This window comes from Mustela lutreola, chromosome 4 (genome assembly GCF_030435805.1).
Source record: "Mustela lutreola isolate mMusLut2 chromosome 4, mMusLut2.pri, whole genome shotgun sequence".
In the NCBI taxonomy this organism is placed as follows: Eukaryota; Metazoa; Chordata; class Mammalia; order Carnivora; family Mustelidae; genus Mustela; species Mustela lutreola.
Genome location: NC_081293.1, coordinates 40,465,418 through 40,479,467, shown reverse-complemented (window position 1 = coordinate 40,479,467; position 14,050 = coordinate 40,465,418). Strand labels below are relative to the sequence as shown.

At 38.8% G+C, this 14,050-nt stretch overlaps 1 protein-coding gene across 3 annotated transcripts in view; it reads right to left on the bottom strand.

Moving 5' to 3' along the window:
- Positions 1-1,620: 1,620 nt before the first annotated feature.
- The window catches only part of VSTM4 (V-set and transmembrane domain containing 4), a 99,927-nt gene continuing 87,497 nt past the window's right edge, over positions 1,621-14,050 (bottom strand). For all 3 annotated transcript variants that reach the window (XM_059169635.1, XM_059169638.1, XM_059169636.1), the window contains one exon: positions 1,621-2,983. In XM_059169635.1, coding sequence (XP_059025618.1) covers positions 2,858-2,983 — 126 coding nt within the window. In that variant the 3' untranslated portion in view covers positions 1,621-2,857. The remainder of the gene's footprint in view (positions 2,984-14,050) is intronic.

The window sequence follows — 14,050 nt, the reverse complement described above, 5'->3', positions numbered from 1 at the left end:
ATTCAGGAGACCTTGCCTCCTGCCATGTTTCCATGTTTCCACGTTTCCATGTAATGCCTGGCCTAGGTCAAAGTTCACCACCAAATTTTAGAGAACCTATGAGCGATGGGTTCTTGTTTTGAGTTCACTTAAATGTATAAGCGATTGTCCCCTTTGTAGACTGCTTTAATACAGTTGTTTCAATAGACGCTTGAGAATAAAAGCAAGATGAAGAGCTCTTCCTAATTTCTATTTGATATGCTTTCCCTTTCATATCATTAGAAATGTTAAGGCATGGTTATCGTCATGTCTAAATATGGTAAGTATGCCAACCATATTTGATAGAGAATAATGAGTAGACCCATTTTCTAAGTTTACTATGATAATGAAGTCGAGATTTATCTCCCCAAAGAAACTCCAGGGACAGATCATCCATTGCTTCTAGTTGTGAGCTAGAATGGATGGTTAGCTTCTGAGCTAGTGGGATGGTTTGCTTCTGGAGATGATGGTGGGATGAGCTCTGCTTGGATGTGGATGGTACCTTCCAAGATTCCCTCGGGAAGCATTTTCAGTAAGGGAGATGGTCTGCGCAGGATCCTGTCATCCTCTCTGTCCAGCTGGCCCCCCAGTCCCATAGCCCAGGGTGGATTTGTGCCACTGTTACCAGAATGTTGGAGGAAACGTCTGAGTTTGACTCTATACTGATGACCTGTTCGACTAACTTGCAGCTACCAGCTCTAACTTGTGCCCTTCTTCATGGCATGCGTTATTTCCATCTATGATGGTCCTACGCTCCCTCTGAATTTAAGAAGGTTTGAGGGTGACTGAAGTTCAATTCAGTTCTGTGGAAGCCTGGGGGCTCCCTACCCTCTTGCCTGTCCCCACAATCTTCTCTTCATGTGCCCCACTCTCCATCCCCACCGGGCACCCCAGGGTCCTACTAGCCTGTATGGCTCCTCGTGCAAATGAAGAAGTCACCCTCCTTCCTCAAAACACCACAGAACCATATTCTGCAGGAACACCACTATGATAAAATAAGATAATTATGATAGGAATTGTACACCAACCATACATTCTGATCCCCTAAAGGATGATCTGGAAAGTTCTAGTGAATTCTTCCAAGTGGTATTTCTTCTTCAAAAGCTGTGTGGTTTATTCACTATCTTTGGAATTTGGCAGAGGGGAAGGGAAGGAGATACAGATAGAGGCCGAAGAGAATGACTTCCTCTTTGTAAAGTCAGGCTATTTCTGCTTCTAGAAAATCTACCTGCTCTTAATCTGGACCCTTTCCAATAAGCCACAGGAGATACTCATAAGCTATCATGGGTCTTCAGGAGTGTTATTACTGTAGAGCTAAGTTCAGGGACAAACATTTATTTTTTGAAGCTATGGTAAGGAGAGCCTTACACTGAAAAGAAATTTCATTCTGAAGATATGTACTGGCTGTCGCATGAGCGTTAACCTAGTATAGTGGGCATCAATGTATTCTACCCAGAATCTGGGAGTAGTCCTTATTCCATTACATGAACTCTATGGCAGGTTAGGTCACCTTACTACAAACATGAGTCTGAGGTAATTAGGGAATAAGACACTTGACCGAGTTCACTTGGCTATACAGAGGGGCACAGCTCACACTCAAGGTTGTGTTTAAAATATATAATTTACCATATATACATGGTCCATTACAAAGCCGAACAATTTCTACAGTGTGCTATAAGTGAGCACCCAGAGCACACCCCACAAAAAAGTGTCCTTAACAATACAGTCAACAGGATGTCTCTCTTCTAGAAGGTCTCCGTCTTCAGGGAGATCCTGGGTGTTGTAGCAGTCCACACAGGGCAACTTCCGCACAGATCTCCTCAACCGGCATCCCTGTCTGAGCCCAGGCCAGACACGTGAGAAAGCCCATGTGAAGTTGGCTTGGGAGAGGTGCTCTACAACAGTAGGGTCTTTAAAACACGTTTGTCCAGCTCGGCTTGCACCTCCTACTCTCCTAGCCCAGGGGAACCAGGCAGAAAGCTCTGCTCACACAGAAGCAGACATACAATCAGAGCAGTAACTCTGTACACTTCTAAGAGGCCCACTTCCAGCAGTGTGTCCATGGATGGCTGGCTCCCTCCCTTGCTCCTTTGGAAAACAGTAAGAACTTTCTGGAGAACAAGAGTTTCTATAGCAATGCGGGTCCACCGTGCTGAAGTCCTTTTGAATGGTGTGCTACTCGCCCTGCAGCCTTGGGGGATCCCGGGTGGGGAAATGGGCTCTGGCGTATTTGGAGATACTGGGCTGTTAGCTTAGACAGCAAGGTTCCCCACAATCTGCCACTGCCCTTAAATCTCCAGGGTCAGTGCATCTGTTTAGAACAAGAGATGCTTTCTTGAGTGACCGTTTGCAGTAAGCAGTTTGCTCCACTCGAGGTGCCCTAGAAATGCTCTCTGACTTTCTGAAAAAACAATTAGTACGTATCTACCATCTCACACTTGCGCCTATAATGGCATTTCCTCTAGCTGTATACTATGAGCTTGATATCACAAATACAGGAAGAGTAGAAGATTAAAATAAGATTTTAAAAAAGATTAAAACCCAAAGAAAGGAGAGGAAAATATGAAGGGGTTTGGCTCAGCAGAAAATCTCCTTGGGTGCTCTCCGAATCAGAGTCCATACTGCTCGGGGCTCAGACCCAGACACGTCCCGTCCTGGGAGATTCGTCTTGGGAGATTCGTCCAAGGGCTGCGGCCCCTACTTTTTTACGGAGAGGAGCCTTGTACCCCACCACACAGGAGACACGAGGGAAAATACAAAAATAAGGGTTTTGTTTCCAAGGTATCATAAATAACTGGGGTGGCATGTATTAAATAGGACCACGGAAGAGGACGCCACGTTACAGCTTGTTCTCCTCAAAGAGGATCTGGGCGTAGACGGTGCTGGTGGGGAGGCCTTTGGCAGCCCGGTGGGGTTTGACCAGCTCCAACTCAGCGTAGGTCAGGCTCTCCTCTGCGATCTTCGGCTAGAAGACAGAACACAACACAACTCTAGCTGACCACAGGGAGTTCCACATCATACCTTCTTTCACTGGGTGTGCACTTTCACTGCATTCTGGGATCCAAGGGGGAACAGATGGACATAAGTTTTCCAAGGATAGATAAAACCTCAATAACATAATAATACAGATCTGTCTTCTAAAGAACATTATGCCCTGCAAAGAGACAGCACGAATTATTCTTTTTTTTTTTTAAAGATTTTATTTATTTATTTGACAGACAGAGATCACAAGTAGGCAGAGAGGCAGGCAGAGAGAGAGAGAGAGAGAGAAGCAGACTTCCTGCGGAGCAGGGAGCCCGATGCGGGGCTCGATCCCAGGACCCTGAGATCATGACCCGAGCCGAAGGCAGCAGCCCAAACCACTGAGCCACCCAGGCGCCCCAGCATGAATTATTCTTAACTCGACAAAGAACACTAACAAAAAATGATTAAACATTAGGCTACAAGGGCGCCTAGATGGCTCAGTCATTGGGCATCTGCCTTTGGCTCAGATCATAATCCCAGGGTCCTGGGATCCGGCCCCGAGTCAAGCTCCCTGCTTGGCAGGAAGCCTGCTTCTCCCTCTCCCGTTCCCCCTGCTAGTGTTCCTTCTCTCCCTGTGTATCGCTGTGTTAAATAAATAAATAAATAAATAAATGAATAAATTCTTTTTAAAAAATTAAAAATTAAAAAATAAACATTAGGCTGCAAAGTAAACTTTAATCCTGAAAGTGTTAACAGTTTCTATCTCTCTCTCTCTCTTTTTTTTTTTAAGAAATGTTTCGTTTATTCATTTATTTGATAAAGAGAGAGCATGAGAAGGGGGAGGGGCAGAGGGAGAGAATCTTTTTTTTTTTTTTAGATTTCATTTATCTATTTGACAGCCAGAAACCACAAGTAGGCAGAGAGGCAGGCAGAGAGAGAGAGAGAGAGAGAGAGGAGGAAGCAGGCAGAGAGAGAGAGAGAGAGAGAGAGAGGAGTAAGCAGGCTCCCCGCGGAGCAGAGAGCCCGATGCGGGACTCGATCCCAGGATCCTGGGACCACGACCTGAGCCGAAGGCAGAGGCTCAACCCACTGAGCCACCCAGGTGCCCCAGAGGGAGAGAATCTTAAGCAGACTTCCCGCTAAGTGTGAAGCCCAACTTGGGACTTGATCCCATGACCCTAAGATCATGATCTAAATGGAAATCAAGAGTCAGATGCTTAACCACCCAGGCACCCCACTAACAATGTCTGATCAAAAGGGGAAAAAAAGGGGCACCTGGATGGCTCAGTGGGTTAAGCCACTGCCTTCGGCTCAGGTCATGATCTCAGGGTCCTGGGATCGAGTCCCACATCGGGCTCTCTGCTCAGCGGGGAGCCTGCTTCCTTCTCTCTCTCTGCCTGCCTCTCAGTGTACTTGTAATTTCTCTCTGTCAAATAAATAAATAAAATCTTTGAAAGAAAAAAAAAGGGGAGGGAAATGATAGAAACAGAAACAAAAAATTCTAGAAATTAATAAAATTTGAATGGTACCATCTACACATTTTTTTTGAATGACTTAATCTATACAAAACTAAAGTTCTGGAATATCTTGATAATGATGAAAAATAAAGTATTACTTGCAAGAACCCAAAGAATTCAGTACTCACTGAAAAATCATAGTCTTAAATATTTATATTAATAATATGAATTAAGTGTATCAAGCAACCAATTAAAGAAGTTAGGGAAGAGCAAAATAAATGAAAAAAAAAGTAAGAAAGAAAGACCAATAAAATTAAAACCAGATAATATGAATCAGAAAGCAGAGCAAGAGTATTATAAAAACACTCAAAAGTGTGTGTTTGGAAAACACCAGTAAAACAAATAAACTGAAAAATAAATTAATCAAGATAAAAAGGGAGGGAAGCCCAAATGAATAGAATAAGTAATGAGGAAGGGGATATAATGTAAGTAAATTTTTTTTTAATTTAAAGAAAAACTTCTTTGCTCAATTTATTGTCCCACATTTCAAAATACAGGATAAAATGGGTAACGTTTCAAAAATATGTGAATTATAAACATTAACTCCAGCAAAATGAATGTACTAATTATCATTTTAAAAGAAAAAGGAAAAGAAAAGAAGGGAAGGAGGGGTGGGAGGGAGAATGGGAGGAAATAGTGTCAACGAGCTCTTTCTTAAAAACACCAGGCCCAGGCAGCTTTACAGGAAACTTTCTACAAGAAATTCCTTTAAGGAAAAGATAATTCCAATGTAATTAAACTGATCCAGAACATTAAAAGAAGAAAAACTTCATTTATTTAAAAACAAACTCACTTATTAATGTACTGTTTAAATCATATTTACTCAGAATTAAAAAGCACATTAAAAGGCAGATAACTGTGTTCCTGGAATGCAAAGATGGTTCAATATCAGAAAAAATCTACCAATACAATCCACAATAGCTATAGAGGCAAACAATAATATGGTTATCACTATAAATGCTGGAAAAGCATTTAGTAAAATTAAAAAGAAACATTTTTATTAAAACCAACTTTTGAATGAAGGACATAGAGGTGTTTATTTTCCTGCCATGATTAAGGAACATAACCAAAATAAAGAAAAATTGGGGGGTTGTTATGGAGTGACATCAGCATGACAGCAGCATGTGTCATTCCTTTTTTCTCTCCCCTTCCATGTACAACTAATTGGACATCCACAACAGAGCATACCAGGACAGCCCAGAGATCTGTCCATCTGTGCACCTGAAGATGAGTGGACCCGACTGCAGAGGGAAGGGGTGGTGGCAGAGAAGGGGTGGGCTGCCCCAACAAGCAGCCAGCACCACCTTTCTGGCAGAGGGGTGGAGGGGGAAGGCAGTGAGTGGTGGTCTGCCTGGCTATGTGCCTCCCAGCTGGAGGTCTCTGAGGAGACCACAGGGATGGGGGAGAGGAAGAGAGACTGAAGGAGGACCATCCCCACTTCAGGATCCCCCTATGGAGCAGCTGGCACACCCAAAGCCCCAAGCACTGAGTACACACCTTTCCTACTCACCCTTGCTCTGCCCCAACCTTTTCCTTTTCTAAAAAGGCATAGTGCTCCCAACCTGAGTAGACCTGCAGATCCCTTACCAGAAGCCAAAAACTTGTGCTATAGCGCCACCTTCTGGAAAACAAGAGGAAGGTTCCTAACTATGGACCTGTTGAATTGAACTGTTAGAATCCAAGTAAACAAAACCTTGCCTACATAAAAAAGGTGTTCACTACTTCAAATGCAGTGGCAGAACCACTTCTCTTCAAACACTGTGAAAAATCACAGTAATATGAAAACAATCACAGTAACATGGTAATACAAAATGACAATTTTCCAGCAACCAAACCCAAAGATACGGAATATTGTAACCTAACTGATAATTTGAAATACTTGTTGTAAAGAAGTTCACCAAGCCCCAAGAAAACTCAGTTAGATGATACAGTGATCTCAGCAATAAAACTAATAAACAGAAGCAATGCTTTACCAAAGAGACTGAAATTCCAGAACAGGACAGAACAGAAATTCTGGAGCTGAAGAACTCAATAAATGAGATGAAGAATGCATTAGAATGTACTGGAAATACAGCAGATCAAATGGAAGAGAGTTCTAAGACAGAAATATAGAAAATATTCTAGCATAAGAGACAAGAGAACTGAAATGCTTAAATAGTGAAGAAATCATGTGACTCATCTGACTCTATGAGAAAAGCCAACATAAGAAAAATGGGTATCCCAGAAGGAGGAAGGGGGGGAGGGAAGAGAGACTGTTTAGAGAAATGAGCTGAGAACTTCCCACTCCTGGGGGAGGAACTGGACATACAAACAAGTTCACAAAACTAGCAGAACAACTTATTATCTCAATGCAAAAAGACCCTCTGCAAGACACATTATATTAAAACTGTCAAAAGCCAACAAGAAAGAAAGAATTTTAAAGACAGTGAAGTGGGGGAAAAGACAGTAATCTACAAAAGTGTCCTTGTTAGGCTAACTGTAGATTTCTCAGCCGAAACTCCACAGGCCAGGAGAGAGAGGAATGACATATTCAAAGTCCTGGAAGATAAAAACCATCAGCTAAGAATATCTGGCAAAGTCATCCCTCAGAAATGAAGGAGAAATAAAGGTTTTCCCAGACAAACAAAAGCTGAGAGAGTTCACTACTACTAGACCTGCCCTTTAAGAAATGCTGAAAAGAGCTCCTCAGGCTGAAAGAAAAAGAGGAAATGTACTCAAAACTTTGATTAAGGCTATACATAGAATTATAATACAATAACTCTTCTTTAGAATAGTATATTAACCTCTTTACAGCATAAAGGTTAAAGGAGAAGAGCATTAAAGAGAACTATAGTTACTACAACTCGGAACATATTTTAGAACAAATGGACTTAACAGACATATACAGAACATTCCACCCAATAGTGACAGAATACACACTTTCTCAAGTGCACCTGAAACATTCTCCAGGATAGATTATCTTAGTCCACAAAACTTATCTCAGGAAATTTAAGAAGACTGAATCATAACAACTATCTTCTCTGACCACATGGTATAAAACCAGAAATTAACAAGAGGAAAAATCTAAAAATATGTGGAAACTAAACAACACATTTCTAAACAACCACTGGATCAAAGAAGAAATCGAAAGGGAAATAAAAAATTATCTCAAAACAAATGAGGATGAAAACATAACATCGAATACTGTGAGATATATCAAAAGCAGTTCTGAGAGGACTATTTATAACATTAAGTGCATATACTAAGAAATTAGGAAGATCTTGAACAACAAATTTTATATAAAAGAAAACAAACTGAGCCCAAAGTTAATAGAAAGAAGGAAAAAGCAAGCATAAGAATGGAAATAAATGAAATAGAAACCAGAAAAATAATAGAAAGGATCAGTGAAACTAAGAGCTGGTTTTTCAAAAAGATAAACAAAATTGGAAAACCTTAAGTTAGACTAATTTAAAAAATAGAGAAAACTCAAATAATAAAAATTTAGAAATCAAAGAGAAGAACTTAGAACAGATACCATAGAAATGCACAAAATCATGAGACTACTATGAACAATTATATACCAACAAGTAATATAACTGAAGAAAAAATGTCTACATTTCTAGAAACTCACAGCCTAAGAAGACTGAATCAGGAAGAAATAGAAAATCTGAAGAGTAGCTTAACTAACTGTAAAGAGATTGAATCAGTAAAAAACAAAACAAAACAAACAAACAAACAAAAAATCTCCCAACACAAAAATTTTCAAGAGCAGATAGCTTCATTGGAAAATTCTACCAAACATGTAAAGAACAATTAATACCAATTCTCTTCAAACTCCTCTAAAGTATTACGAAGAAGGGAATGCTTCCACCTCATTCTATGAGGCCATCATCACTTTGATTCAAAAACCAGACAGGGGTACCACAAGAAGAGAAAACTCTAGACCAATATTCCTGATGAATATCAATGCAAAAATTCTCAAAACAGTGTTAGCAAATCAAATTTGTGAACATATTAAAAAGATTATACAGCATGACCAGGTAGAATTTATCCTTGAGGTGCAAAAATGATTCAAAGTACACAAATAAATAAATGTAATTCACCACATCAATAAAATGAAAGATAAAAATCACATGATCATCTCAATAAATACAGAAAAAAGCATCTGACAAAACACAGTATCCTCTCATGATAAAAACCTTTAACAGACTAGATATAGAAATAACATACAAAGGGCCATATATGACAAATCCACAGCTAACATTTTACTTAATGGAGAGAAACTGAAAGCGTTTTCCCCAAGATCAGGAACAAGGCAAGGATGCCCACGTTCATTATTCTTATGCAATATAATACTGGAAGTCCTAGTTAAGGCAATTAAGTAAAACAAAAAATAAAAGTCATTCAAATCAGAAAGGAAGAAGTACAATTATTATTTGCAGCTGATATAATCCCTACATATAGAAAATCCCAAAGAATTAGTAAAAAACCTATTTCGGTAAAGTGGCAGGATACAAAACAACATATAGAAATTATCTGCACTCCCTTACACTAAAGATGAAGCACCTGAAAAACAAGTAAAAAAAATGAACTCGTTCATAATGGGACATCAGAAAAATATATACTTAGGAATAAATTTAACCAAAGAAGTGAAAGATCTGTACAATGAAAACTAAAAAACTTTGCTGAAAGAAATTGAAGAAAACACAAACAAATAGAAAGATATTCCATATTCATGGATTGGAAGAATTCGTATTGCTAAAATGACCATACTATCCAAGGCCACCTACAGATTCAACATAATTCCCATCAAAATACCAAAGGCATTCTTCACAGAAATAAAAGAAACAATCCCAAAATTTATGAAGAACCACAAAAGACCCCAAATAGCCAAAGCAATCCTGAGATAAAAGAACAAAGCCAGTGGTATTATGCTTCCAGATTTGAAACTACAGCATAAAGCCACAGTAATAAAAACTATGGTACTGGCACAAATATAGACATATCAGACAACTGAAAAACCCTAGCATATATGGTCAACTAATATTTGACAAGGGAGCCCAAAACACCCAATAGTGAAAGGATAGTCTCTTTAATAAAGGGTGCTGGAAAATTGGAGAAACACATGCAGAATAATGAAATTGGACCACTACCTCAAATCACTCACAAAAATTAACTTGAAAAGGATCAAAGACCTAAACAAAAGATCTGATACCATAGAAGTCCTAGAAGAAAACACGTGAACAAAGCTCATTGATATTGATCTTGGAAATAATTTTTTTGGAAATAACAGTAAAGATACAAACAACAAAAGAAAAAATTAACAAATAGTACTACATAAAACTGAAAAGCCCCTACAGGGGATAGCAAACAATTAACAAAATGAAAAGGCAACCTATAGAAAGGGAGAACTTTTTTCAAACTGTATTAATGGATAAGGGGTTGAAATATTCAAATAATATTCAAAATGTATACAGAGCTCCATCAACCCAATAACAAAACAAAAAAATCCAATTTAAAAATGGGCAAAAGAATTAGACATTTCTCCAAAGAGGACATCAAAATGGCCAACAGACACATAAGATGCTCAGCATCACTCATCATAAGGGATATACAAATCAAAACCACAGTAAGATATCACTTCACACTTGTCAGAATGGCTATCATCAAGAAGATAAGACCACAGGAGTTGGTAAGGATGTGGTAAAAAGGGAACCCTTAAAACATTGTTGGGAAGAATGTAAATTGGTCCAACCACTATGGAAACAATATGGAGGTCCCTCAAAAAATTAAAAATAGATGTATCATATAATCCAGCAATTCCACTTCTGGGTATATCCCCAAAGAAAACAAAAAACAGAATTTTAATGAGATGTATGCTACTCCATTTTATCGCAGCATTATTCACAAAGCCAAGATATGGACACAGCCCAAATGTCCATCAATGAATGAATGGATAAAAAAGATACACTATATATATACACAATGGAATATTATTCAGCCATGAGAAAGGAAGATGTTCTCCCCTTTGTGACAACATGGGTGGGCCGTGAGTAAGATAAGTGAGACAGAGAAAGACAAGTTCTGTATGATATTACTTATATGTGGAATCTCCCAAAGTTAAACTTATAAAAAGCAGAGAGTAAAATGGTGGTAATCTGGGGAATGAGAGGAGTCAAATCAGAGTGATAGTGCATAAGGGTACAAACTTGTAATGAGCAGTAATAAGGCACTGAGATCTAATGCACAGGGAAATCCATGTAGACAATAATACTGTGCTATGATTATGCACACGTGTATGTACATGTATAATTATATAATGTGATAAACATCGCTACATTGGCAATCATATTACAATATATAAAGGTATCAAAATAGCACAGGTATACCTTAAACTTATACCATGTTACATATCAAACTTAATAATAAATAAGCATTTTTATTAAAGATAAATATATTTCTATATATAATAAATATGTTATATTATATAAATATATTCATTAAATAATTGTAAATTATAAATATATTTATTAAAAAATATGTAAAGAATACTAGTAATCCAATTCTAGTGATATTAAAATCTAAGGCTGTAATAAGTAAAATACTGTGGTACTGGCAAAGGAATACACCTATACATCAATGAAACTGATGAGAAAGTCTAGAAATGAACCCGGAATTATAAAATAAATTATTATTTTTCAATAAATAGTGTTAAGACACTTGGGTAGTCATTTAAAAAAAAAAATCCCTACATCATTCTTTACACCAGACAAATCCCAGAAAAATTTAAAATTTTAATGTGGAAAATAAATTCATAAGAAGTGCTAGAAGAATGTGTGGGGACATTTTTTAAAAATAACTTCAGTGTATAGAAGGTATTTTACACAATACTCCAGGATCAGTACAAAATAGATATGCACATCTTCATGCCATAGACGGCAAAATATTTCCTAAATAAAGCAAAAGGACCATTAAATAATGAAGAAGAAAATAGTTGCAACTCATATCAAAAGACCATACAATTCAACAAAGATTATAGTCAATAATCCATCAGAAAATTAAACAAAAGTACAACAGACAGACCAGATAGTTCACAGGAAAGGAAATTACAAGGCTCTTACACATACAAATGAGACTCAACCTCTCATTGAGAGGTAGTAAGAGAATCACGATTTAAAATCAGACATCACTTTTTGTCTTGTGTGTTAACAAACATTAAAGAAGAAAGATTGCCCAAAGAAACAGAAGAAATGGGTCCTGTATATCGTTAGTGGAGGTGTTTGTTGGTACAAACAAGAATCTGGAAACACTTCAATGGACGTCAGCAGGACGTCCACTGTGTTCATACAGGGGGTATATGGTGCAGTCTTTAAAAAGAATGATGGAGGGGTGCCTGGGTGGCTCAGGGGTTAAAGCCTCTGCCTTCGGCTTGGGTCGTGGATCTCGGGGTCCTGGGATTGAGCCCTGCATCGGGCTCTCTGCTCAGGGGGAAGCCTGCTTCCTCCTCTCTCTCTCTGTCTGCCTCTCTGCCTACTAGTGATCTCTGCCTGTCAAACAAATAAATAAAATCTTAAAAAAAAAAAAAAAGAATGCTGGAACCATACATGTACTATATGTTTTACTATCATTTGGGCAAACACGTGTGCTTCTATTCTACATGCTTAGAAAGTCCTTGGAACCTGCTTGGAAATCAAACACCTGGTACGAATCCATGATGCCCTCCACTGATGTAATCTAGATGGCCGAAGGCAGACCCACAAGTTAGTGTGCAATTTGTTGAAGCTTCTCACATCTTCTAGTAGGCACATGTACATAAGCAGCACATTAATTAGTTTTTAAGTCATAATCAGAAAAATAAGAGTCAGTCACTAATTTACAGTCATAAAAAGACACATGACTTGCTTTTAAGCAACCTGTTTGTCATTTTGGTTTCTTGGCTTTGGTTGTGTTGTTTTGTTTAGATTTTTGATTTTTCATGCTTCCACCTTGGTTATCGAGCCAAGATTCAGGACAAGTAAATCATTCGCATTCGATTTAAGTTTCTTAAAAAGAATGCCGAAAGCAAAAAGCCTCTTTTCTTCTGAAATGGAGCATCCTAACAGAGACAGGAAGCAAGAGACAAGGAGAGTTCCTAAACTCCTACAGCCAGTACGAATGCCAAGCGACCTTCACAGGTCGGCCATTTTTAAATTTCCAAGGACATTTATAGGGATGAGAGCATCCTGCTGGTCTTTGGACATCAACAGTCTTTACATGGCTTCCTAGTTGTCCATAGATTCCAAGCCAACGAAAATCCCGTTTACATCTTGCTTTTCTTTTAATTACATTTCACATTATAATGATTCCATTTAGAAATGCCATGTGTCCTCCAAGAAGCACGCAAAAACCTAACTCATGTAAATTTTAGAACCCGGATTTAGGAAATCACATTGTCCAGGGGTTTTATCACATTACTTTGAAATTGCATTGTTTTCTAGTGTGGATTATCTGTTTATTCTTAAGTTATTCCATTACGTTTGGATATGAAAAATAACACTAGCTTTCTCAATACAGGTCACCAGGCTGGCTGGGCTGATGTGTTGTTTTCATACATTTTTATGATGTTTCTATAGTAAACATAATTCAATAAAGCCAAAGCACACTAAATAAATAATTGCATCTAGAAAAGCAATAAAAACAAATAAAATTAGTACTTTCATAAGTGGAAAGGTACTTCAATTACCGCTACAAGCAACAACCCACCATAAAATGTGTAGAATCATTTCCCTTATGCATATTTCTGGGATATAATAATTTGATTGAAGCTATGAGGCAGCACACAGGAGGCTCCACGACGTGAAGTGTATACAGTTTCCCACAGAAGATGCGTAATGTCGGTCCTTGGCACCTTTAAAGATCCTTTTGTTTTTCTGGCATTCACACTTGGCTGTCACCATCAACCATGTGCTTAATTACACTTCCCAGCTTGTTTAACTGGAAACAAATTCCTGATGGCCAACGGAAGGCTGTAAATGCAAACTCTTTACCAGTTCTCACCAAGCCACCTTGTTTTTGCCCGGATGCTTCCGTGGAAGGTTCAGGGGAGAAGCAACTTGGAGCAAATGATGAGAGTCATTACCAGTGAAACTGTAGAACTGGTAGGAAAGCCAGGAGCCAGGGGCAGCAAGTGAAGGTTAAGGTGAGTGATGCAAGAGGGCCCAGCTGGGGTGAGGACCCTGCAGCCCGTCTTCTAGACCCCTTCCTACTCACACAGAAATGTATATGCACTCCAGAGCACAACCTTCAGTGCTCTCCAGTGGGCTGTCCACACCCACCCAGCTGCTTTAAACTTCTCTCAGACACAAAAGAAACTCCTAGAAGCAGGATTTCCAGGCCCCGGACACTTGGGTCTGATGCTGCTATATTCACTGGAAAGCAGGAGAGGGAAGAAACAGGAAGGAGGGAACGTGGACCAACTGCTGAGCAGGTCTGACGGGATCCTTGAGAAAAGGCCCTAGAACTTTCCAAACATGAGAGAAGCATCTGTTCCATTTTCTCTTCATCAGGACTGTTTGGTTTTATTTTCTTTTCCC